At 45.4% G+C, this 25,397-nt stretch overlaps 2 protein-coding genes across 4 annotated transcripts in view; one reads left to right on the top strand and one right to left on the bottom strand.

Annotated features, from left to right (window-relative positions):
- The window catches only part of RPRD1B (regulation of nuclear pre-mRNA domain containing 1B), a 57,991-nt gene extending 38,990 nt beyond the window's left edge, over positions 1–19,001 (bottom strand). The window contains exons 1-3 of the mRNA XM_002710771.5: positions 18,851–19,001; positions 12,528–12,657; positions 3,480–3,613 (exon numbers count right to left, since the gene is read on the bottom strand). Of these exons, the coding sequence (XP_002710817.1) occupies positions 3,480–3,613; positions 12,528–12,657; positions 18,851–19,001 (415 nt within the window). The remainder of the gene's footprint in view (positions 1–3,479; positions 3,614–12,527; positions 12,658–18,850) is intronic.
- Positions 19,002–19,466: 465 nt separating this feature from the next.
- TTI1 (TELO2 interacting protein 1) overlaps positions 19,467–25,397 on the top strand; it is a 50,783-nt gene continuing 44,852 nt past the window's right edge. For 2 of the 3 annotated variants that reach the window (XR_011379912.1, XM_008256008.4), the window contains exon 1: positions 19,467–19,572. The gene's annotated coding sequence lies outside the window, so the exon portion shown is untranslated. Of the gene's footprint in view, positions 19,573–22,453; positions 22,667–25,397 lie in introns of those variants that run through there. The other variant, XM_051845060.2, reaches the window with a different exon arrangement.

Consider the following 25,397-nt stretch of genomic DNA (forward strand, 5'->3'; position numbering starts at 1 on the left):
AGAACTGTCAAAGTTCCAGAAGAAATTTTAATTTCAAAGGTAAACTCTATGAAGTTGACTAAAGACAAAGAATTACCCATGAATCTGGGGGCTGAGCTGGGATTAACAGACACATGTAACCTCTTTATGTGTGATTTCAACCTTTACAGACTAAATAGTAATTACCTTTAGATTTTCTTTATAGTTTAGATTAGCTATAGATTATATAATTATCTTTAAATCAGCATTATTCTCCGCACAGAGAATGCTGCCTCGGTTACTGTCACTGTCTGTCTAGACTCTCAAAAACTGGGAAAAGTTCTCTTCAATACTACTATCACCAGGCCGGCGCCGCGGCTCACTAGGCTAATCATCTGCCTTGCGGCACCGGCACAGTGGGTTCTAGTCCCGTTCGGGGCGTTGGATTCCGTCCCGGTTCCCCTCTTCCAGGCCAGCTCTCTGCTGTGGCCCGGGAAGGCAGTGGAGGATGGTCCAAGTGCTTGGGCCCTGCACCCCATGGGAGACCAGGAGAAGTACCTGGCTCCTGCCATCGGATCAGTGTGGTGCGCCGGCCACAGCACGCCGGCCGCAGCGGCCATTGGAGGGTGAACCAACGGCAAAGGAAGACCTTTCTCACTGTCTCTCTCTCTCACTGTCCACTCTGCCTGTCCAAAAAAAAAAAAAAAAAAAAAAAAAAAAAAAAAAAAAAAAACTACTAGCACCACAAACTCCCCAACCTGTCCGTCTGCTCTCTGAGGGCAGAACTACTTCTTCCTCTCTTGCTCTTTCCTACAGCATCTCACATAGCTGTTGATTCAAAGCATGTGTCCAGCAAACACCCAACCTGAAATTCAACATTAGCTTCAAGAATCCATTTTTGGTGCTGGCATCGTAGGGTAGTAGGTTAAGCCTCCGCCTGTGCCACCAGCATCCCATATGGATGCCAATTCAAGTCCCAACCACTCCACTTCCAATCCAGCTCCCTGCTAGTGAGGAGCCTGCGAAAGCAGAGGAAGACAGCCCAAGTGCTTGGGCCCCTGCACCCTTGTGAGAGTCCTGGAGAGGCTCCAGGCTCCTGGCTTCAGCCTGGCCCAGCCCTGGCTATTGTGGCCATTTGGGGAGCGCATCAGTAGATAGAAGTCTCTCAACTCTGCTGTTCATATAAATTTTTTTTTAAAAAAGAAAAAAGATTCCATTTTCAGTGTTCTTCTACTTCATCAAAGGTATTTTTAAAAATCAACACTGTTGGCCGGCGCCGCGGCTCACTAGGCTAATCCTCCGCCTAGCGGCGCCGGCACACCGGGTTCTAGTCCCGGTCGGGGCGCCGGATTCTGTCCCGGTTGCCCCTCTTCCAGGCCAGCCCTCTGCTGTGGCCAGGGAGTGCAGTGGAGGATGGCCCAGGTGCTTGGGCCCTGCACCCCATGGGAGACCAGGAAAAGCACCTGGCTCCTGGCTCCTGCCATCGGATCAGTGTGGTGCGCCGGCCGCAGCGCGCCGGCCGCGGCGGCCATTGGAGGGTGAACCAACGGCAAAGGAAGACCTTTCTCTCTGTCTCTCTCTCTCACTGTCCACTCTGCCTGTCAAAAAAAAAAAAAAAAAAAATCAACACTGTTGGGGGTCAGTGCTGTGGCACAGTGGGTACAACTGATGCCTGTGGTGCCAGCATCCTATATGGATGCCAGTTTGAGTCCTGGCTGCTCCTCTTCTGAGCCAGCTCCCTGCTAATGTGCCTGGGAAGGCAGTGGAGGATAACCCAAGTGCTTGGGCTCCTATACCCACAAGGGAGACCTGGAGGAAGCTCCTGACTCCTGGTTTCATTGCAGCCATTTGGGGAACGAACCAGCAGAGAGAGGACCCTCTCTCTCTCTCTCAATTTTCAAATAAGTTAACAAGCCTTTAAAAAAAAAAAAGGAAGAAAGAAAAGAATGCTGGTTAATTTCCCGAAGTTGTACAGAATACCTCCAAAGGATACTACCTGAATCCAAAGAAACATAACCCAAAAATTATTATTTTCTAATAACTCCATGTAAAATGACTTGTAGTCGAAAAGCATTTATGTCATTCTTAGAAAGCCTGACCTTTAAGGTCCCAGAGGAGTTACCCTAACATAAAATGCATATAATCTGGGGCTACTATTGTGATGCAGCAAGTGAAGCCACTGCCTGCAATGCCACCTGCTCCACTTCAGATCCTTCTCCCTACTAATGCACCTGGGAAACAGTGGATGATGATCCAAGTGCTCGGGTCCCTGCCACCCACATGGGAGACTTGGATGGAGTTCCAGGCTCCTGGCCTTGGCCTGGCCCAGCCCCAGCTGTTGTAGCCATTTGGGGAATGAACCAGCAGATGGAAGCTCTCTCTCTCTCTAACTCTGTCTTTCAAATAAACAAAATATGTATTTCTTTTTTAAACGTATTTATTTTTAGAGCTGGAAGAGATCATAAGGGTATACAATAAAGTGTTGCTAAATGTTATTATCACATATGCTAATCACAGCTGGGCTCTGTACATAGTACCAGAGAACAGGGAGGGAATGGCTACATATACCCAGACAAGCAAGGGGAGATGTCAGTACTAGAGTATTCCTGGATGATGAGCTCACAACATGGTAAAAGGGGCAGGCCATCTCAGGCAGATGCTAACAGCAGTTGCAAAATAAGGGGTGCCATCAGAACACTCAGGGGCTATCCAAGGGATATACAGAACACGAAGGAAGTACACGGCCAAAGGATATAAAGTACATGAAGGAGTGGCAGGGAAGAAACAGTGGGCTAGTGCAGGTTAGAAAGGGTTCTTAACACTGTACTTCATCTTTCAGACAATGAGAATCTATACAGTCCAAGCAGACTGAGCTTAGAAATACTTTATGCCAACTAGAACTAAACTGCAACTAGCCAAATATCAAATAACAATATAACATTTGATCTTACTCTTTGAAGGAAAAAGTCATCTAAGTTCTTATGAAAGACTTGGCAAAATCCACAGGCATGCTATGTTCACACCTTGTAAGCATATCTTGGGTTCAGTGAAGACCAAAATCAATTTTTGATAGCAAACTGACAATTATTAAAAGTATATTCCATGTCTATAATCAGTGAAACCAAGCTCTAAAAGGCCTAAGAGACTTATTCAAGTTCCTACAGTGGGTAATGGCAGGGCGAGGACAAAATCCTGTAAAATCTTAACCAGGGCACTTCTAGGTAACTCCTCAACTCTAACCAATTTTGCTGTTCCTTTCCCATGTGCAAGCAGAGTCTCTGAAGGACAGAAGAAAGGCAAGGAGAACACAGAGCCCAAGGTAGGGTGTGAGGATGAGCAGCATGAGTGCTAGAACCGGGCTGACACGCCCCGAGCACTATATAAATTCTCACCATCATTCATGATCATCTCTGAAGAATCATAAAATCGCTGGCGGTTCCCAGCAACCCCCACTGCAGCTTTTCATATCTGATTCGAAAGTAGGCAAAGACCAAGAGCTGTAAACGTGGTGATGTCTCTACCTTTCGGGGGAGGGCTCTTGGAGTCCTCCATAGACAGCTTCAGCTGCTGTATGAACTCGCCGCCATACACACTTCTTTCTTGCCAGATGTTCAGCAATCTTTCTAAAGGTTTTTTACAGCCTTCATCTGCCTCTCTGCCCAGAAAAGATGAAAAGATATATATAAGCTTAAGATTTTTTGTTTTTAATTAGGACAGATCTACATTTGAAAAAAAAAAAAAAAAAAAAGAACAAAAAACCAACAACTGACTAAATAATTTACATATTTAAAACAGAAGGAAGAGAAAGGCACAGGTTGTGTTACCTGGATACCCAAAACTTGACCAGAAACTACAGGAGTGGGGACAACAGAGGATCACATTATGGAAGTAATCTTTCTCGCATTTGAAAGATAGAAAAATGGAGCAAAAAGCCAATGGCTGAGTTTTACAGACAGAATTCCAAAAACTGATCACATCAATTGTGATAGCTTACTTTTAAAGAAGGAATTAATTAAAATGTAGTGCCAGATATTCCAGTGGAAATTAAAGTTGACCAAAACATTTAAGAATAATAATTTTTAAAAAAGATTTTTAAAAAATCCAAATGTTTAAACTACAAAATTTACTACAATTCATTAGTGTTGACATATCAACATCTTTACAAGTATAAATATAATTGAACACACATAAATGCCAAGACTGTTTTCAACTTCATAATTCAACTTTACTTATATCAATTCAGGGCTAAGTCTGTATTCCATGTTCAAAGGTATCTAACCAATAATCTTAGGACACACTGAGAACAATGCAACCTCTGTGATTTATATCTGAAATTTATATAATCAATTTGTTTTCTGACATGACACTGTCAAAACAAAGTATGAGGACTGTAACTAGCACGCTGTGAACCAGCTGCCTACCATAATGTGTCAGAGAGCAAGTAAGAGTGGGAGAAGACTTTCTGAATGGAACATGAATGTGCTCGCCACCCATTCTGTTACTGTGGATTGTTTTGTTTTGTAAAGCTGGTTAGATGTCAATGATCTTCTATGCAGTGACCATAATCAAAAAGAGATACTTCATCATCTTTGTATCTTATGTCAAAAATCATTAGGAGGAACTTCAAGAAGACACCATACCAAACTCAACTGAGATGGAATTCTTCCCACCCGACACTGCAAAACTCATGTTAACACTCCATGCAGATAATGTTCGGCCTGCTCTGGTACTCCTTAGCAATCAGTAGTTGGGAAATTTTACTGAATTGGAATCAAAGGACTAAAATGTCTAGAAATGACTTGCATCTCACCTCCTCCTCTGTTATGCACTGGTCCAAGCCACTGCTATCTCTTGACTGAATCACTATTATCAGTCTTCCTGCTTCTACTCCTGTCCTTAAGTTTTAAAAACATAATTTCCAGCTGTTGTGTTAAAGCGGATCATGTCACTCCTATGCAAAACTCCCAATGTTTCTTTCCATTCTCCCTCAGAATAAATGTGAACATCTTTCTAAAGCCCTCAGAGTCTTTCTCAACCATACCCAGTATTTCTTCGGTCTCAATTACTATCCACTCTTTCCCTCCCTCCTTCCTACTACAACAGCTACCCTGGTCTTGATTCAGGCCTTTGCATCTAAGAGTTTGCCCTGCCAGGACCCACGTTTCCCACAGGGTCACGGAGCTCAGCCCCTCTGCTCCTTCAGGTGTTAAGTTTAGTCACCCACCTCCTTTTCAGTGAGTGGTTCCCTCATCTCCACATTGGAAATCACACCCACTGCCCATACTAAATTTTTCTCCATATACCTTATCCTTTAGCTTCTTTGTTGTCTAACTTCCGGTTTCAACATAATTTCCACTAGGGAAGGGATTTACCTGTCATCTCCTAGAACAAGCACAGTATTTGTCAACTTTTGATTAAAAAAAAAAAAAATTCATGTATGTTTCAGCAGCCCACACAGTTACTTAACTTTCAACAATCACCTAATGCATCAAGGTCATTCAAGTCAGAAATCAACTAAGCACTTACCAGCTCTATCAATGAAAGCTTACTGTGTTTGGAATACAAAGAAAAAGGCCTAGGCCCTGACTTCTCACGCTTGATCCAGTAGCTCCTCAGACCTCTGCAGCCTCACTTCCTTTCCATACCTGCCCTGGGGCTTCACACTCTAGTAACACTCAACCATGGGTACTTTCTACTCAGAAACTGTTCCTTTTTGTACAAGTGCCTTTGGTTATGTTATCTCCTCTCCTTTGAAGGAACTCCAAAAACACAACAAGGCAGAGAGAGGACAAGCTATAATCCAGGTAGCTGAAGTATATGTCTGTGTGCAAAGAACAGAAGAATCTAGAAGGATAGAATGAAATTAAATTACAGAGGGCCCTGAATGTCATTTTAAGCATGTGGCCCACAGGCAACAGGAAGTCTCGATGCAATCAAATGTGTGGTTTAGAGAAACAGTAATTATAACTAAATCACAACTAATCAGAACTTAATTAACTAATTAACTGGTTGGTACTTTTAACATAAAATATGTTTTCTGCAGATTCTCTCTGTTCACTTAAAAGGAAGAGACACCAATCCTGAGAACAAATTTTTATCAAGAATTTAGTTGCTGGGGCCAGAGCTGTGGCGTAGCAGGTAAAGCCGCTGCCTCCAGAGCCGGCAACCCATATGGGCACCTGTTCAAGTCCTGGCTGTTCCACTTTCCATCCAGCTCTCTGCTATGACCTGGGAAAGCAGTAGAAGATGGCCCAAGTGTTTGGGCCTCTGTACCCAGAAGAAGCTTCTGGCTTTGGATTGGCTCAGCTCTGGCCCTTGCAGCCAGCGGATGGAAGACCCCCCCCCCCCCCAACCTCCACCTCTCTGTAACTCTGTCTTTCAAATAAATAAATCTTAAAAAAAAAAAAAAAAAAAAAAAAAAAAAAAAAAAAAAGAATTTAGTTGCCAGGGAGGGGAGAGGCACAGTACCCACTCAACTTCCACCTTTCCTGGGGACTCAAAGATTAGGTTTTGAGCAGTTTGTGCCACATTGCTATATAGTGGAAACTGATACTCAATCCACATTTTCAAAGGTTTTCATTGTGAAAGCTAACGCCAAAAAGGAGTTGTAGTTTCATTAGTGAATGCAATTCACCAGGGAGATCGTTTCTTTTAGTACTAGAGTTAAGTCAGTGTTTTGCTTCAACTTTTTACTGATGAGATTTGGAAGTAAATAACTCCACTGAACTGAAAGTCACTAGTACCTGGAATCAGAGATGACTAAAGCAAGAATGTTTTATAACAGAGGAGCTATCTTTTCAAGTTGTATTAACCCCACCCTAAAATGACACATCTTTAAGTGAAAAATCACTAAAAAATCTTTGCCATCAATTACCTATGTCCAACACACTTAGTATGTATCTTAATTCTGATTTTTCATACAATCAATCACTGCTCACTTTTCTAATACAGCTAGCATCACTGACCTTAAGAAGCGAAAAATGTGTATTATATACCCAAAAACATAACTGCTGCTGAAGTGCTGGCTGGATGCCCTGGGCCTTGCCAAGCCAGCCCTGTGAGGCCTTTTCCTCCTCTGCAGGTCTTTGGAACAACCACTCTGATTTGTGTGTTTCCATCTTATCCCACCCACAGCAGGCTGGCTAGGGGCAGGAGTTTTTTCTAACTATTTCCAGCACTTTCAGTAGCAGCTCACGTGAAGCTGAAGCAGAAATGCTCCATTGCAACTATTCAGAAGAGTCCACAGAAAGCCAAGGACCCTTAGAGGGCTCACTGACAAGGCCAGTCCTTGGCTGACACTGGAGAACTCGGGAGTTCATGAGTGGATCCTGCCATTTCCTAATGATCAGGCAGTTTACTCTAGCTAAACTATGTGAGCAAGGCTCAAAATGAACACCTGCTTTGTTTCTGGGAGCCTGGAATTTTGGCAGAGGATGCTTACGTGACCAACCCCAACTAAAAAACTCTGGGCCCTGGGCAATGAGATTCCCTGGTAGATGATACCTCACGCATGTTGTCATCTGATGCTGTGCGACTCCACTAGGAGAAGACCCTTGGAAGCTCAAACCCGAGTCCTCCAGCCTTCACTGCGTGCAACTTTTCCTTCTGCTGACTTCATAGTCTTTGACTGTAATAAATCACGACTGTGAATTCTAGGAACTCAAGCAACCTGGGAGTGGTCTTGTACACTCACAATACAAGAATAAACACCTTGCATTTGGGGATAACGTCCACATTTATATCTCCAGAGACCCATTCTCTACTAAGCTTCAGACTATTTTATCCCTCTGCCTATCTGACATCACCCCCTGGAGTATCTCCTGGCCATTTCACATAGAACATGGCCACAACAGAATGCTTGGTTTCCTGCACCAAATCTTTTCCCTATCTTCAATAGATGGCACCAGCAGCCATCCAGTTATTTCAAAAACCTCGATTTTTTTTTTTTTTTGGACAGGTAGAGTTACAGACAGAGAGAGAGCGAGACAGAGAGAAAGGTCTTCCTTCCATTGGTTCACTGCCCAAATGGCCACTATGGCCGGCACTGCGCCAATCCGAAGACAGGAGCTAGGTGCTTCTTCCTGGTCTCCCATGTGGGTGCAGGGGCCCAAGCACTTGGGCCATCCTCCACTGCCCTCCCGGGCCACAGAAGAAAGCTAGACTGGAAGAGGGGCAGCAGGGACTAGAACCGGCACCCATATGGGATGTCAGCGCTGCAGGTGGAAGATTAACCAAGTGAGCTACAGCGCTGGCCTAGAAGCCATCTTTGATTTCTGCCTTTCCTCATTACCAGCCTCTACCCAACTCCCACAGATCTTATCAGTTTTACATGGAGGTGGGGGAGGGCGGCAAACAGACAGGAAATTTATCTACAACTTTAAGCTTTCAATAAATGCAAATTCCTACTATCTTCTTACAGCTTCTGCATCCCAGCCCCTATGACAGCTTGCCTGGACTTCAGCAATCCCCTCCAAACTCAAGTCCTTATCTTTTCCTGCCCTTTACGATCCATTCTCCACACCAAGGCATTTATAAAGATAGATCAATTCATTTTACTTTTTAAAATAAATGTTGTTTATTATTTTAATTTTGTTTGAAAGGAAGAGAGAGAGAGATCTATCCACTGGTTCACTCCTCAAATGCCCACAACTGCAGGAGCAGGCTGTCGCCAGGAGCCAGAACCTTAGTCTGGGAGTTGCAGGTGGATGGCCACCACCTGCTGCCTCCCAGGGTACACATTCACAAGCTGTAAATGGAAGCAGAGTCAGGATGCAAAACCAAGCACTCCAACATGAGATGCAAATATCTCAAGTGGCATCTCAACCACTGTGCCAAATGCCTACCAAGCGATCTTTGTAAAATATATGTTGGGATATATTATTCCTTTGCTTAAAAGTCTTCAAAGGGGCCGGCGCCGCAGCTTAATAGGCTAATCCTCCACCTGCGGCGCCGGCACACCGGGTTCTAGTCCCGGTCGGGGCGCCAGATTCTGTCCCGGTTGCCCCTCTTCCAGGCCAGCTCTCTGCTGTGGCCAGGGAGTGCAGTGGAGGATGGCCCAAGTACTTGGGCCCTGCACCCTATGGGAGACCAGGATAAGTACCTGGCTCCTGCCATCGGATCAGCGTGGTGCGCCGGCCGCGGCAGCCATTGGAGGGTGAACCAACGGTAAAGGAAGACCTTTCTCACTGTCTCTCTCTCTCACTGTCCACTCTGCCTGTCAAAAAAAAAAAAAAAAGTCTTCAAAGGATCCATTAGAATAAAATTCTAACTCTCCCCAAGGCTGACATGGTATACACAACTGGTGCCTGTCTACTTTCCCTTTTGCTAACATGTTCTTCTAGTCATACTGGCCTTTCTTCCATTTCTCTTACGAGGCCAAGATTACATCTACCACTGGTACTTCTGAATAGCTGCTCTATTCTACGTGACTACCTCAAATATCATTTATCATTTGTGTAGAGACCTTCCTGAGCTATACTGGCTGGATGAGGATCCATTCTCAAACATCATTCTGGGGCTGCTGCTGTGGCAGAGTGGGTAAAGCCGCCAACTGCAGTGCTGGCATCCCATATGGGCACCGGTTTGTATCCTGGCTGCTCCACTTCCAATCCAGTTCTCTGCCATGGCCAGGAAAAGAAGATGGCCCAAGTCCTTGGGCCCCTGTACCTGCACTGGAGACCTGGAAGAAGCTCCTGGCTCCTGGCTTCGGATCGGCACAGCTCTGGCCCATTGTGGCCAACTGGGGAGTGAACCAGCCGATGGAAGACCTCTCTGCCTTTCCTTCTCTCTCTATGTAACTCTGACTTTCAAATAAATAAATCTTTAAAAAAAAATTCCTTTTATTATGTGCATGCCACTGATTTCCTGAAGCATCATGTTCAGTGAGCTGTCCTTGCCTCCCTTATTCACCGCTGTTCCCCTAGAGCCTGGATCAGTACTTGACCCAGGCCCTTGATACACAGAGGGCACTCAAATATTTATGATGGAAAAAGGACATGCCATTGCCCCCGAACTAAGAAAAAAAAAAAAAAGACAAGGCAGCACTGTGAGGAAAACAAAGCTTGCAATCTGGATGGTTAAACTGGTATTAGAATCAAATGTACACTATGAACATGGCAGGTTTCTCTGCCTTGTTTGGGGGAAGGGTAAGAAGCCAGGGGGTTATACTCCTAATCAATATGGTCATTAATAACGGAGCAACTATCCTTGTTCATCAAATGGCCATAGAAAACATGTACAAAGAGCATGCAACAGGCCATTCCTACTTGATAAGGTACGTCAGGATTGAAGTAGCTGCTGGACTTTCTATTCTAATAAAAGGATCAGGAGGGGCCCACGTTGTGGCATAGCCAGCATCCCATATGGGCGTCAACTGAAGGCCCGGCTGCTGCACTCCCAATCCAGCTCCCTGTTAAAGCACCGGGGAAAGCAATGAAAGATGGCCCCAAGTCCTTGGGCCCCTGCACCCACGTGGGAGACCCAGAAGCTACTGGCTCTTGGCTCCAGATCAGTCCAGCTCCAGCCGTTGTGGCCATTTGGGGAGTGAACCAGCTAATGGAAGATCTCACTCTTTCTCTCTGCAACTCTGTGTTTCAAATAAATAAGTAAATAAATCTTAAAAAAAATAAAAGATTATATAAATGGTATTTCCTAAAACTATACAGCCCAGCAGCTCTGTGCCACACACTACTAGGTGCCTGGGATAGCAAACAACAAAACAGAATGGTCCCTCCCTTCAAGGAGCTTGTAATTTAGTACACAATGATCAAGCCAACAAAGTAGATGAGAAACTGAACTGTGCACTTTCCAACATACTGTCATATTACAATAGCTTCACAATAACTAATGAGATAGATGAAATCCCCTTTTATCAATTTGGAAACTTTGTCCCAAGAAGTTAACACATGTGGGATGAGCAGTTAAGACACCTGTGTCCTACATCAGAGTACTTGGATCTGATTCCAGCTCCAGCTCCTGACTCCAGCCTTCTGCAGGCTCTGGGAGGCAGCAGTGATAGCTCAAGTAATCAGGTTCCCAGCTTCTGCCTGGCCTAGCATTGTGGCCATCTGGGGCGTGAACCAGCACACGGGAGCTTTCTCTCTAATGCCCAACAAGCTGTGAAGTACATCTTATCAAAACAAGAAAATCTCTAACCATAATTCCAGATATCTACTCTAGCAGTATATTCTAACTTCACTCATAATTATTTTTTCAAGTTAATAACACATTCTACTATTCAGTGTTCAAGTTCATCCAAAGAACAACCAGCTATGTAGTTGACAAACACATCTTTTCTCATCTCTAGAAAGCTAGATAGCATTCCTGAGTTTCTCATTTTATTCATTTAGATGTTTCTTTTTTTTTTTTTTTTTTTTTGACAGGCAGAGTGGACAGTGAGAGAGAGAGAGCGACAGAGAGAAAGATCTTCCTTTGCCGTTGGTTCACCCTCCAATGGCCGCCGCGGCTGGTGCGCTACGGCCGGCGCACCGCGCTGATCCGATGGCAGGAGCCAGGTACTTCTCCTGGTCTCCCATGGGGTGCAGGGCCCAAGCACCTGGGCCATCCTCCACTGCACTCCCTGGCCACAGCAGAGAGCTGGCCTGGAAGAGGGGCAACCGGGACAGAATCTGGCACCCTGACCGGGACTAGAACCCGGTGTGCCGGTGCCGCAAGGCGGAGGATTAGCCTAGTGAGCCGTGGCGCCGGCATCATTTAGATGTTTCAAATAATTCAAGGAGTACCGGCTTAATTTCACATTTAAGGTCTTTCATTTACACTTCAGACCCTGGAACAAGTTTTTTGTTTAACCCACTTGAGTCCTATTCTCCATTCCCTGCTTCCTTTCGCAAGTAGGTTTATTTTTTAACCTGTTTTCTTATAAACATCATAGTCTACTGAAAAAAAAAGTTTTTCTTTGCTCCTCCATGGCACCTCAGCTGTGTCCACACAAGTTTTTGTTTTCAGGTGCATAAAAACGATTTATAAACCTTTTAATCTGATGCCTGCTTGGATGATGTATGATATCAGCTACATGCATGTTCTATGCTCAGTTCTCTCTGCCCCAAAACACAACAGCAGCAGACTTAGCGCAATTCAACAAGCAAACACCTAACTCTCCACACTATACTTACTACTCCTGCAGTTACAGTAATGACTGCACTTTCAATAAACTCGACATCTGAAGAGTGAGCACGGTATAAGCGACTGATTTCTTGCTGCTGAGGTTTATTATGCACTACTCTCAGACTACTTAGCTTTTTTTTTAATCATAAGCAAATGAGACAACTCAGCCAAACCAAGGAAAACACTATACTCAAGAAATAAATTCAATAAATGAATTCCTTTGGGAGAAAAGATATGCTTCAAGTATTAGGCTGAATTTCTTTAATGTATCAAAATGTTGACATTTCTGAGACAGTTCTTAAGTGAAGAGCAAAACACAAAGTCATATCTTGGCCTCCACAGAGCTAGAAGTAGGAGCTGTCAATTTACAAAGGCTATCACAGAAAAAGAAAATATAAAAGGTGAACAAGGCAATGCATTCTAAAACCAGACAGACAGAAACATACCTGGCAACGTGAGAAAATGCATCCACAAGGACAGATTCAAACTCTCTAGTGAATTCAGGTCCTTTCCTTTTACTGTTTTGAATGACATCATTCGCTAAGTACAGAAAAGTGAGCTTCCTATTTGATTTGGCTGAAAAAGAGAAAAGAGAATTTAATTTATACCAAAGAAATTCTCAATTCACAATTCTTTTGCTCTAGGCTTCTCCTAAAGAACTTAAGGCAGTCTATGTGAGGTCACATAAGTATGTTTAAAAAAAAAAAAACTAGAAAACTTAAGGAATTCCTAGAGATCTGACATAATAGGTCTAGAATACAATTTTAGAAAAGAAAAAAAATTGATCATTTTCATTTCTTTGTTAATCTAACACCAAGTTTTTCATTTACTTCAGCGCACGGATGAACATGTCTAAGTCATTCCTAACTGTCAAATGCTCCAGAATGCAAGACTAAGTGAGGCTTCAGTTTTGAAACAAATTCTTGAATTTATGCTCCTTAGCTGAGGCTCTCTCTTTGGCATTCCAGTAAGTACAGCCAATGACATCAATCTTACAATTCAAGACGCTCTAGATGCATCCACAGATAGTTATCTCAAATACAAATATATATTAATGCTACATTATTATTGGAAATTTACATACATCTGAAATCTGGATATGCAAATTTACAGCTCCCACAAAAACTGTAATTTTTCTCTCTTACATATACAAAATGAAGTATATCCTATTACTCTATATGGCATCATATATTAAACCATAAAAACCTCATGTAACATGCCTGAGTTACAATTGCTTGGGGGAACATTACTGAATTTCCTGGCTTCTATGCACATAACTTCTCAACTATAAAATTACATCACTACCACTTTTGGTCCCAGTTTTCTTTGAAGAGAAATAAATAAGAACATAATTAGATATTTCAAAATATTAGGTTCTCACCAATACTAAAGTATCTGAAAAACTCAAGCAAGCGCTCTGTCAACGTCCACACACTTGAATAACTAGTCCTTGCTCTGTCTGTCTCAGGAGCTCTTCTTTGTTTCTTTGGACATGTACACAGCATGTGTTAGTTCTGACACAGCAGGTAAAGGAGCTGACATTTTAAAATGTAGCTACAGAGAACAATCCAAGTTGAAAACAAGATTTTTAAAGCATATTATAGTTTAAAGTGATGTTTTAAAATGCTCATAAAATTAAATATGGGTATCCTGAGTTGTATTAACCTTATGGTAACAACCTAGTTTAGATGGCCAACTGGTGAGAATACTGAAAACCTGGAGCTATCTTTAACTGTTGTAATCACAATGCAAAAGAGAACCAAAGTGCAAACAGTATCCTATCATTGCAGGGAAAGTATGATTATTGCAAGAGCTTGTTTTCCTAATACAAACCTTTTTATAGGAAGTTCCAGTAAGGAAAACTACCATGTCTACAATGCCATCAAGTTTAGCAAATTCAAAAATAAAACAGAACATCAATATGACTAAGTGAAGCTTTTCAAATACTACATATTTTATGTCTATACTGGAAATGTCAACTTGGACATTTAACACCTGACCCATCTTCAGTATTAAAAGTAAGATATTTCATAGGCTCAAGAGTCAAGGATTTTGGGGCCAGCGCTGTGGCGCAGCGGGTTAACGCCCTGGCCTGAACTGCCGGCATCCCATATGCGCGCCGGTTCGAGACGCGGCTGCTCCACTTTCAATCCAGCTCTCTGCTATGGCCTGGGAAAGCAGAAGATGGCCCAAGTCCTGGGGCCCCTGCACCCGTGTGGGAGACCCAGAAGAAGCTCCAGAAGAAGCTCCTGGCTCCTGGCTTCGGACTGGCTCAGCTCCGGCCATTGCGGCCATTGGGGAGTGAACCATTGGATAGAAGGACCCCCTCCCCCCCGTAACTCTGCCTTTCAAATAAACAAATAAATCTTAAAAAAAAAGAGTCAAGGCTTCCACTATCCACAACACCACTTAATTTAATCATCCCTGAACTTAACAATGGAGATTTATTTAGGATAAAACTATACTCCTCTACATGCAGCATCCTGAACAGTTAACACAAGCACTGTATGTGTAAAGGAAATATGACAAAACCCTAGAACACTTGAACAGTCAACAATACACAACAATACAACTGAGCCACAATTCACAGTTCAGATGTCTTTCCAATACAACAAAACTGATCCTTTTACCCTATACCTATGTCCAGTCCAAAATGGCTGAACTAGTTGTTAAGAAAGTGGAAACAACTGGCTAATCAAAACTTTTCATTTGTTTGTCTGGCTTTGATATCTAGAGAACATCTTAAAGTAATCTGGAGGTAAAAAAGGTCTATTTACTTATATAAGAAACAAAACTCCAGTAAAAAAATACTCATCTGAGAGCGCTGCACCCCAACTAGTGCATAAAGAGAGAAGATCTACTTAACACAGCCTAAAGGGCTAAGTGAGGAACTATTCCTAAGGAGCACGAGTTTGGCCTAATAGTTAAGATGCCTGAATCCCATATCAAAGTGTCTGAGTTCAATTCCTGGTTCCGGCTCCTGACTCCAGCTTCTTGCCAGTGCAGACTCTGGGAGGTAGTGGGGAGAGTTCGAGTAATTAGGTTCCTGTCACCCATGTGGGAGACCTGGAATGCTGTTCCCAACTCCTGGCTCTAACTTGGCACAGCCCCAGCTGTTGAGAACACTTGGAGAGTGAACCAGTAGATGGGAACTCTGCCTCTGTCTCTATTTTGCTCTCAAATAAATACTTAAAAATTTTTTTAATTCCTCTTAGAAAATAGAAAGAAAAAAGCATATCAAGAAGAAATAAGGGGGCCAGTGCTGTGGCATAGAGGGTAGGGCTGCCGCCTACAGTGCCAGCATCCCATATGGGCACTGGTTCGAGTCCTGGCTGTTCCACTTCCCATTCAGCTCTCTGCTACAGCCTGAGAAAGCAGGAGAAGATAGCCCAAGTCTTTGGGCCCCTGCACCTGTGTTGGAGACCCGGAGGAAGTTCCTGGCTTCGGATTGGCACGGTTCCAGCCATTGTGGTCAACTGGGGAGTGAACCAGCAGATGGAAGACCCCCCCCCCCCACCCTGCTTCCTCTCCTCTTTAAAAAAAAAAAAGAAGAACTAGGTTAGGGCATGGTGGTACAGCAGGTTAGGCCACCACTTGGGAAGCCCACATCCCAGAGTGCCTGGGATCCAGTCCACCTCTGCTCCTGATTCAGCTTCCCGCTAATGTACACGCTGAGGGGCAGCAGATGATGGCTCAAAAACCTGAGTCCCGGGGCCAGTGTTGTGGCACACTGACATCCCAAATGGGCACTGGTTCAAGTCCCAGCTGTTCCATCTGCAATCCAGTTTCCTGCTAATGTGCCTAGCAAAGCAGTAGAAAGTAGCCCAGGTGCGTAGGTCCCTGCCGCCCACTCCTGGCTTTGGTCTGGCCCAACCCCAACCACTGTGGGTGTTTGGAGAGTGAACCGGCAGATGGAAATTATCTATGCCTGCCTTTCAAATAAAAAAGTAAATCTTTAAAAAAATTAAAAGCTCTAGTCCCTGCCGCCCATGGCTCCTGGAAATGCCCAGCCTTGGCTGTTGTGGACATTTGGCAACGGAACCAATGAATGGACGTGCTCTCTGTAGCGCATACGCCCTCTCCAAATAAACTGTTTCTTGAAAAGAGATACGACATAAACAAGACAAAGTTTAGAAATAAAAGGAAGATCAAATGTATCAAAAAATAGAAGTAGTATTTTAATCCAAAAAAAGTAATTGTTTGTAAATCTTGTAAAGATTTTCAAGACAATTCAAGAGACAGTATGTGAACGTCAAACATCGTTGTGGGGAAAATGACTTGACCACAGACAGCAACATTCACACTTAAGGACGCAAGGTGGGTTAGAACCCAAGGGACCAGTGGATTTGAACATGTGGGCACAAATTCTTTTCCTACTTTAGTGTGGGTTGCATTTTCAGCTCATGAAGGAAGCCTGGCCATCAGACAGCTGCATCCTGATGTCTGCTAGCTCTGCACGGTCTCCATACAGTGTCAGTAACAACCACATATGGCTACTGAACACCTGAATTTTGGCTACCAAAACTTGGGGCTGAGTTCTCAACTCGGTTTATTTAAAGCTTAGTTCCTTAGTCACACTTTCTAAAAATTTATTTATTTATTTATTTATTAGAATGGCATAGTGACAGACACACACATACACACACTCTTCCATTCACTGGTTCATCCCCCAAATGACAACAGCCAGGGCTGGGCCAGCCTGAAGCCAGGAACTCCACCCAGGTCTCCTATGTGAGTTGTAGGGGCGCAAGTACTTGGGCCATCACTCACTGCCTTGACAGGCACATTAGCAGGAAGCTGGATCAGAAGCAGAGTAGCTGGGATTCAAACTTGCACTCCAATATGGGATGCTGGTGTCGCAAGTGACAGCTTAACCCACCACACCACACATTGACTCCCTAGTCACACATTTTAATGTTCAACAGCCATGTGACAACCAGGTACCTTGCTAGACAGGGCAGATATAAAACACTGCTACAGTCACAGAAAATTGTATTGGTCAGTGCTGTTTGGATCCTTTACTCAAAATGGTATCAGGGACCACAATTTAACACTTAAGCTGTTCTTTAACTGTGTGACAGGCAGGCACCTTGCTAAATGATGCAGCATTACAGAGAAACAAGAAAGTTTAATTTCTGCCCCAAACACAATCTGACGGAAAAGACACAACCAAGTGATGGGGTGGAGGCGATGACTGATTCTACTAAATGGAAGAACCAGATGACTGCCTCCTTAGTAAGGGCACCCAGGCACTGGGGACTTGAAAAGTACAAGTTTTGGCATCAGACCATCCTGAGCTCACGTCCAGGTATACGCCGCCTCTGAACAAGGCACTGACTCTCCCAGTATCTTAACCTTCTACCCTATAAAATGGGGATAATAATGCCAGCCTATCTACAACACAGAGCTCTAGCCTGTGTGACGAGAGATAAAGGAGTTTCATAACTTCTTAAACCCATGCATCTTCTAAATTGTCATTTTTTCAGTAAGTCAAATAAGTACAGTGAGGAATCAATTAGTTTTCACAAAAGTAATATCAAGGAGATCCTACCCAGCAGGACTCAGGATGGAGGTGGTTCCCCCTCTTTCCATATCTCAGATGTTACAAATAGTCTTCGGATGGCACAGTGGGGTGCACGAAGGAGGCTCTGGGAGCTCCAGGCTCTCTGCACCAGCTGCCCAAGAGGCTGAGAGGACCCCCCACACACACTGCAGCCCACATTTGGAGGTGCCGCTGGAGCACTGAGACTGTCTCCTGAAAAAGCCCAGGAGTTTGGCGTCTGCCAGCCTGCTAAGAGTCTGAGCCGTCTCCGTTCAAAGACCTTGAAAATATCACTTAGCTACTTCAGTGTCCTCATCTATAAAAGAGGGTGGCAGAGAACACAGTCACTTCCTGTGCCACGGACGGCTACTGCACACAGGGGTCCAGCACAGCTCCGAGCGGCCTCTCTTCTGTTCTAGAACTCCCCAGGACACCGCACGTGGGAGCCCATTCCTGACAGGCAGAGGAATTCTGTTATCACCACCTCTGCCTTCCAGACAGGTGAAGCCGCTGGGGTCAGCAGGTGCCAGTCCCATGCTGTCGCATGTCCAACTCAGTGCCTGGCAAGAGGCAGCTCAACTCCGTGCACGTGCCAGGCCCTGGATCCCAGGGCAGCTGCACAGGCAGCGTAGCCGAGGAGGAACGGCCCCTCGACTTCTCTAAGAGGGAGGCTACCCAGTTCACAGGCCGCTCAGCCCGAGAATACAGACAAAGGCCTCAGTTCAGTGCCTGGCATGGAGCAAAGGCTTTGTGAAGTGGCAGCTGCCCTTGTCTCCCTCATGGGAAACAAGGAAACTCACCCGGCATCAGGCAGGGTTGGATCTAGGCAGCCTGACTGCACAGCTCTCCAGCTTCTAGTCCCGATGCCCAGCACAGGCCGGGCCTGGCCGCCAACAGACCAGAGCCAGTTCCCTTCATCCTCCGCCGAGCGTTGCAGCCGAGATACCGACGGGCATTAAGTGTCAGGAGGAAAACTGCAAATCTTTGCACCTAAGCTCTGCTCCACGAAACCTCAGCTAGGAACCTTAAACCTTCCCAGGCCCTGCTGCATTCTTCCAGAAACCGGGACAATACTGTCCCTGGTCTCAGAAGGGCGATCAGAGAGAGGCCCAGGCCTGGAAAAGCAAGGGCCGATGAGGAAGCTAAAGGGGCCGGAGCGGGGGCAGGTGGATGGAGAGACAGGACGACCCTCGCGAGGGCCGAGGGGGCGGGGAAGGGGGCGCCTACCTTTGCGGAGCTCGCGGTGCCACACGGAGACGATGGGTCCCGCGTGCTTGCGGTGGTGGATGAGCCACAGGGACAAGGTCTGCACGCTCTGCTGAGAGTTGCTCAGCTCCGAGAGCTTCTTCTCCAGCGCCGACTCGGAGAAGGAGGACATGGTGGCGGCGGAGGCCCGGCAGCGAGCGGCCTGGGCCGCCCAGTGCGGCGAGAAGAGCGACGGCACGCGGCGCGGGCCTCAGCTGCCAGACTGCGGGCCGCTTTACCGGCTGACACCCGGCCCGGAGTGCCGAGGCGGGAGCGGGAGTGGGGGTGGGGGTGGGGGCGGGGGTGGGATGGGTCTCCGCAGTAACAGCCGCCCGCGCCGCCGCCACAAGATGGCCACCCGACCTCTCACCCCGCCGCGCGAGCGGGGTCAAAGGGCAAGGGCTGGAGAGGCTGGGGCACCGACCGGCGTCGGAGCTGCAGAAAAACGTTCCTTAGGAGATCGCTGCCTCTCGGAACTTCGCACAGAGAACTTCAAAGCAGACGGGCCAAGACAGGCAGCGCAGTTCCTCGGCCCCCGGAAGGCGCTTTGACCGCCAGAGCCCACACGCCTGCGCAGTGAGTCTCACCGGAACCTTTTCTCCCTCTCCGCAGAACCTTTCTGGCGCGGTACGGCGCGCTAGTTAGCGCGTCACTTCCGGCGGGGCGGAGGAGGCGGGAGAGTCAGGGAAAGGCTGGAAGACGAGGTAAGGGAAGAGTGGCGGGAACGAGAGGGAGCTCAGAGGTAGAGAGCCTTTTGAGAGGCTTCCAGCGAGGACACTAAGGCTGCAATACCGTGGTCAGGGTTGGGAGGGGTGGTTCCTCTCTCACCTGGCAGGCCCCGGGCCGCACTTTTCCTCCGTACGTGCCTTGCTCTTTTTGGTTCTTCTAAGCCTTCCACGTTCCCTTTTCACGTCTCCACGCTTTAGGTCTCGATCGGTTTCTCACCTGTTGAGCGCCCACTCAGCCTTAGGACCAGGTTTTAGCGTCCATTTCTGACGTTGAGTGTGACAGCGCCGCCGCATGAAACACGTTTGTGCTCTTGGCTCTTAATTGAGCCTTCATTCAGGAACTCTGACCCTTACACTTGTTTAGGAAATCTTACATTCCCAGTGGACCAGACAGCAGAGAAGTTTTGTCTGTGTGGCTACCACGAAGGTGGTGGGAGGGATTAGCTTTTCGAGAATGTTGGTCCCAGTGGAGGGCAGACCCCGGTTAGGAGACACGCTCCTAGCTGACGCCGGCTTTTGCTCCTGTTTAGTTCTTTGCTTAGATGCACTTGCCCCTCCTCCACGCTAGTCACCATCCTCGTGGCTGCCATAGTGAGCCCTTGGAAGCAGGAAACATGTACAGTTGCTTTATGCTTAACTTTGTTTTTACATGGTAACTCTTCATGCACACAGCAAGGCTAGGTGGTGGGTAGTATATTAGCCCCATTTAACACGTGGGGAAACTGAAGCTCTGTTAAGTGATCCATGCGAGATAACATAGCCAAGAGTGGGAGGAAGAGCCTGCACCTTAGCTATACTTCTGAAGCCAGCCGCTGATTGAATTAATTCATAAACGAGAATTGAAGGAACTAAAACCAGTCAGTATCTAGTCCTAATGACAACCGGGCTTTTCAGTCTTTCTGTATTGAGTGACAGTGTCATAAAGAAAGCACTTTCATAGTGAGCTCAGCACATTACATGCATTTTAAAATCATGATATCATTCCTATGGAGTAAAAATTATTACCACTGATCGACAGATGAGAACACTTAAAACATGGGAAAAGAACCTGTCCAGGATTACGTCATAGCTAGGAAATGGCAGAACAGGAGTCAAATCAAGATTATCTAATGTCTAATCCTAAATTCTTGGCTCCCGGGCCAGTGGTTCATTCATTCATGCAGCAAATCTTTTTGGAGCACTTAAATTTGAAGCACTACTCTAGGCAAATAAACAAAATCCATGTCCTGGAAAGCTTACCTTCTACTGGGGAAGATAAAAAGCCAAACATGTAGGTACAGCACAAGCCAGAAAGTGGTAAGTGCCTTGAATAAAAATCAGGGTAGATCAGAGTGATGAGACATGTGCTTCCTTGAGTGGATAGGAATCTGATATATATGCCAGTCCGAAGGCCCCGCTCATTAGGTGACATTTGGTCAGGGCCCTGGAAGAAGGAAGAGAACGGGCGGTGTGGTGTGGTTCCAGGCGGAGGGAATAGCAGGTCCAGGCCGCTGTTGGGGTGACGAGCAGCAGCAGGACAGCAGGCTGGAGTGATAAGAGGGGGAAAGGGAGGCTGGAAGTGAGCTGGGAAGAGGCAAGACTTGCTAGGGAGTAGAGGCTTGGTTGCTTGTCGTTGTTACTAAACTCTACGTTGTAACAGCTGTCACAGAGCACTTACAGTTGTATTTGGTGTGTGAGTGACCTAACTTGGGGACCTGTCGGCCAGGGAAGAACTGGGGGTGTTGCTGTGGCTGAAGAGGGTCCACTGGGCAGCTCGAAGCAGAGGAGGAGCCTCCTGTGGTCAGGGTGCAGGGCAGGGAGGAAGAGCAGAAGAAGGTAGGAGGCAGAAAGAGGAAGATCCCGCCTCTTGGTCTTGTTAAACCTTTGTCAGTTTTATGGACCATGTCAAAGAACCACGTGTTTCATCGGTTTTCTCTGTTTTTTGTTTTGTTAGTTTCTGCTCTGATCTTTATTCTTTCCTACCTTCTGCTTGTTTTGGATCCATTTTGCTCTTTTTCTAGGCTCTTGAGGTGGGAGTTTAAATTTTGGATTTGAGAACTGTCTCTTTTTTATGTAACTTGGTACTATAAATTTAGGACAGCAGGGCTGTAGCTGAATCCACAGATTTTTGATTTGTTGTATTTTCATTCATTTCCATATATTTGTTCCATGGATTATTTAGAAATGTATTATTTAGTTTCCAGGCATTTGAAGATTCTCCCGTTATCTCTCTGTTAATATTCGATTGTGATTGGGAACCATAGCCTGTATTCTTTCATTTCTTTGAGATTGTGGAGTTTGTTGTATGGTCCAGGTTCCAGTCTGTCTTGGCATATGTTCTCTGGGCACTTGGAGAGAATATGTGTTCTGCTCTTGTGCAGTGGAGTGTTCTGTAAGTGTCACAGATCCAGTTGGTTGGTGCTGGTGTTGGATTCTGTATCTGTGCTGGTGTTCTGTCTAGAGCTGTCGCTGGTGGTGCTGGTGTTGGATTCTGTATCTGTGCTGGTGTTCTGTCTAGTTCTATTGCTGTTGAGAGGGGGCTGTTGAAATCACCATGTGTACCTGTGGTTTTGGCCTTTGCTATTTCACACATTTTGCAGCTGTTATTTTATGCATGTGCATTTAGGATTGCTATGTCTTAGCAGATTTATCCTTAACTTTACATGCTGTTCCTTTCTGTCTCTAGTAATTTTCTTTTCTCTGAAGACTACTGTATCTGTATCTGTTAAGCACCTTTGCTGTCTACATAATATCTTTTTACTTTCAGCCTGCCTATGTTGTTTGTGTGAAGTGAGTTTCTTATACACAGTATACAGTTAGATTGTGTTTAAATTCACTCTGACAATCTGCCATTTATTTAATTAATTATATTTGAAAGGCAGAGAGAGAGATCATCCCTTCTGTGGATCACTCTGCAAAATCCAGACCTTCCACATGGATGCGGGGACCTACGCGTGCTGCCTTCCAAGATATGCGTTAGCAGGAAGCTGGATCGAAAGCAGAGCCAGGACTCAAACCCAGGAACACCCACAGGAGACAGGGCATCCCTACTAGCGTCATAACAGCTGCACCAAACACCTGCTATATATTGGTATATTTAGATCTTTTACATTTAATATGGTTATTACTTAAATTAAAGCTTAAGTCTGCCTTTTGTTCTCTTTTTATTTCTGTTTTCTTCTTTTACCCTTCCTATAGATTATTTAACTATTTTTAGAAGTACATCTGATTTAATATAGTATTGTTAGCGTACCTCTTTATGTACATATGAGTGTATGTAGACTTTTTACTGGTTCCTTTAGGTTATACATTATGTGTATATATAGCTTAGCTGTAGCAGTGCTATGACATATAGAAAGCTTGCTCCCCTTAATAGCTCTTTACCCTGCTTCATTTGTAATGTAATTGTCTTTAAAATGTCTTTTACACGCATTTGGAACACACCAGAGAGTGTGGTAATCTGTCCTTGAAACGCCCAGCACACTGAGAAGACTCGAGGCTCAGACGGATCTGCTGGGCTCACATCTCTCTGCTTGCCGCGTCCTTCCTTCCTCCCCAGCGTTCTGGGCTTCCTCTTTACAACAATTTCCTTTCCACTCAGAGAACTTCTGTCAGCTCTTCCTTCACAGTAAGATGCTGGTGACAAAATCTCTTCGTTTGCCTTCACCTGACCATGTCCACTTCTACTTCAAACTCAGTGAACATTTTTTGCTGGGTCGAGGATTCTGCGTTGATAGTTCTTTTTCTTTCCAGCACTTGACAATTATTATACAACTTCTTCTGACCTATGTGGTTTCTGATGAGAAATCTGTCATGTGAATTGTTTTTCATCTATAGGCAAGATAGCATTTTTCTCTGATTGCTTAAAGGATTTTTTTGTGGGTTTTAGAAATTTAATTATAATGTGTCTGAGTATAAATTTCTTTGGGTTTATAGTATTTGGGGTTTGCCCTGATTTTTGAATATATGGAATTATGTATCTTGCCAGATTTGGCACTTTTCAGCCATTGTGTTTTTGGGTGATTTTTAAAGGATTTTTAGAGCTTTTGTTTTAGTTCCCCAGGTCTCTGAGTCACTGTTAAATTTTTTTTTTTTTTTTTTAAAGAAAGTCAGAGTTACATGGAGAGAGAGAGAGAGAGAGAGGTCTTCCATCCGCTGGTTTACTCCCCAGATGGCCGCAACGGCTGGAGCTGTGCCTATCCTAAGCCAGGAGCTTCTTCGGGGCCTCCTACGTGGGTGCAGGGGCCCAAGGACTTGGGCCATCTTCTACTGCTTTCCCAGGCCATAGCAGAGAGCTGGATCAGAAGTGGAGCAGCCAGGACTAGAACCGGCGCCCATATGGGATGCCGGTGCTTCAGGCCAGGGTGTTAACCCATTGTGCCACAGCACCAGCCCCACTGTTAACTTTTTTGTTTGTTTGTTTTCTCTCTTGTTCAGACTGAGTAATTTCTATTGGTCTGTCTTCCAACTCACAGATACTCTGTCCCTCCATTCCATGGGCTGTTGAGCCCATCCACTGAGCTTTTTCTTTTCTTTGCATTTTTCAGTTCTACAATTTTCATTTGTTTTTTCTTTGTATCTTCTGTTACTTTCCTGAGGTTTTCTGTCCTTTGATTTGTTGGAAGCATTTTCATAATTTCTCATTGAAATGTTGCAATTGGTGGTGCCTTAATGTATTTATCAGATGACTCTAACATCTCTGTCATCTTAGCATTGACAAGTGTTGAGTCAATGTCTTTTGACATTCAGTTTGAGTTATTCCTGGTTTTTTGGTGTGCTGAGTGGTTGTTTTGTTTTTTACCGAAACTTGGACATTTTGTTCAGTTCTGAGACTCTGACTTGTATTTGGGTCTTCTATTTTGTCTGGCTTTCTCTAATACCACTCCTCCTCACATAGAAGGGAGGCCCCTATCTCATTACTGCAAGTGGAGTAACCGAAGAGGGAGAGGGTTCCCCATTACTCTGGCTGGAGGTGGGTGTTCCAGCTCCCTGCTTGGCCTCCAGACACTGCAGTGTGGGCAGACATGTTACTACTGCACAGCAGTGAAAGTCCTAACTTTTCATGAGGCCTCATCTGACACCACCCCACTGGGAAAGGAGAGGGGCTGCCTTCCATTTGTCAAGTGGGAGTGGAAGGTTTGGTTCTCCACGTGGGGTCAGGTGGGAAGGAGCCTCATCCTCAGGACTGGTGGAATGGAATTCCCTCACTGCCCCTGCCTCTGTGTGTTGCGGTGGATTCATTCTGAGAGGAGGAGCACAGTGGGGGCAAGAGGTTCTGAGTCACCACACAGACCCTGGGAGTCAGGTGAAAGCAGGCCAGAGGCGAGCAGCCCTCAGACTCATTTATTTCAGTTGCTACAGCAGCTTATATAGCTGAGGCAGCCAATCTGGTCAAGGGGTGGTTTATGCCCTAGCCAATCATAGCCTGCTGCCAGGCAGGCTCTGTTGCCAGGTGGATTCCCAGGTGGTTTGCCAGCAGCCATCTTGGCATGGCCTTATTCCACCACATCTGTGGGTGCCTTGTTACAGCCTCTTGAAAGTGGAAGTTGAGGCTCCCGGCTTAGCCTTTGCCGAAATGGCTGGGGCCACACTATTTTCTCTAGTGTTTGGCTGGAGCAGAGCAGTTATTGTCCAAAAGTTTATTTTCTTGCAAAGTTGTCCTTTCCTGGTCCTTTGGCTAGAAAGAGCAGGTTTTTCTATTTTTGTTGGGGCTTTTTGTGTATGCAGCTGTTGATGCTTCCAGGTTGCCAGCTTCTTCAGCTCTATGCCTGGGATGTATTAGACAGAAAGAAATCCCAGGGAACTCCTTGGGTCATAAGGTC

This window comes from Oryctolagus cuniculus, chromosome 11 (genome assembly GCF_964237555.1).
Source record: "Oryctolagus cuniculus chromosome 11, mOryCun1.1, whole genome shotgun sequence".
NCBI classification, from domain to species: Eukaryota; Metazoa; Chordata; class Mammalia; order Lagomorpha; family Leporidae; genus Oryctolagus; species Oryctolagus cuniculus.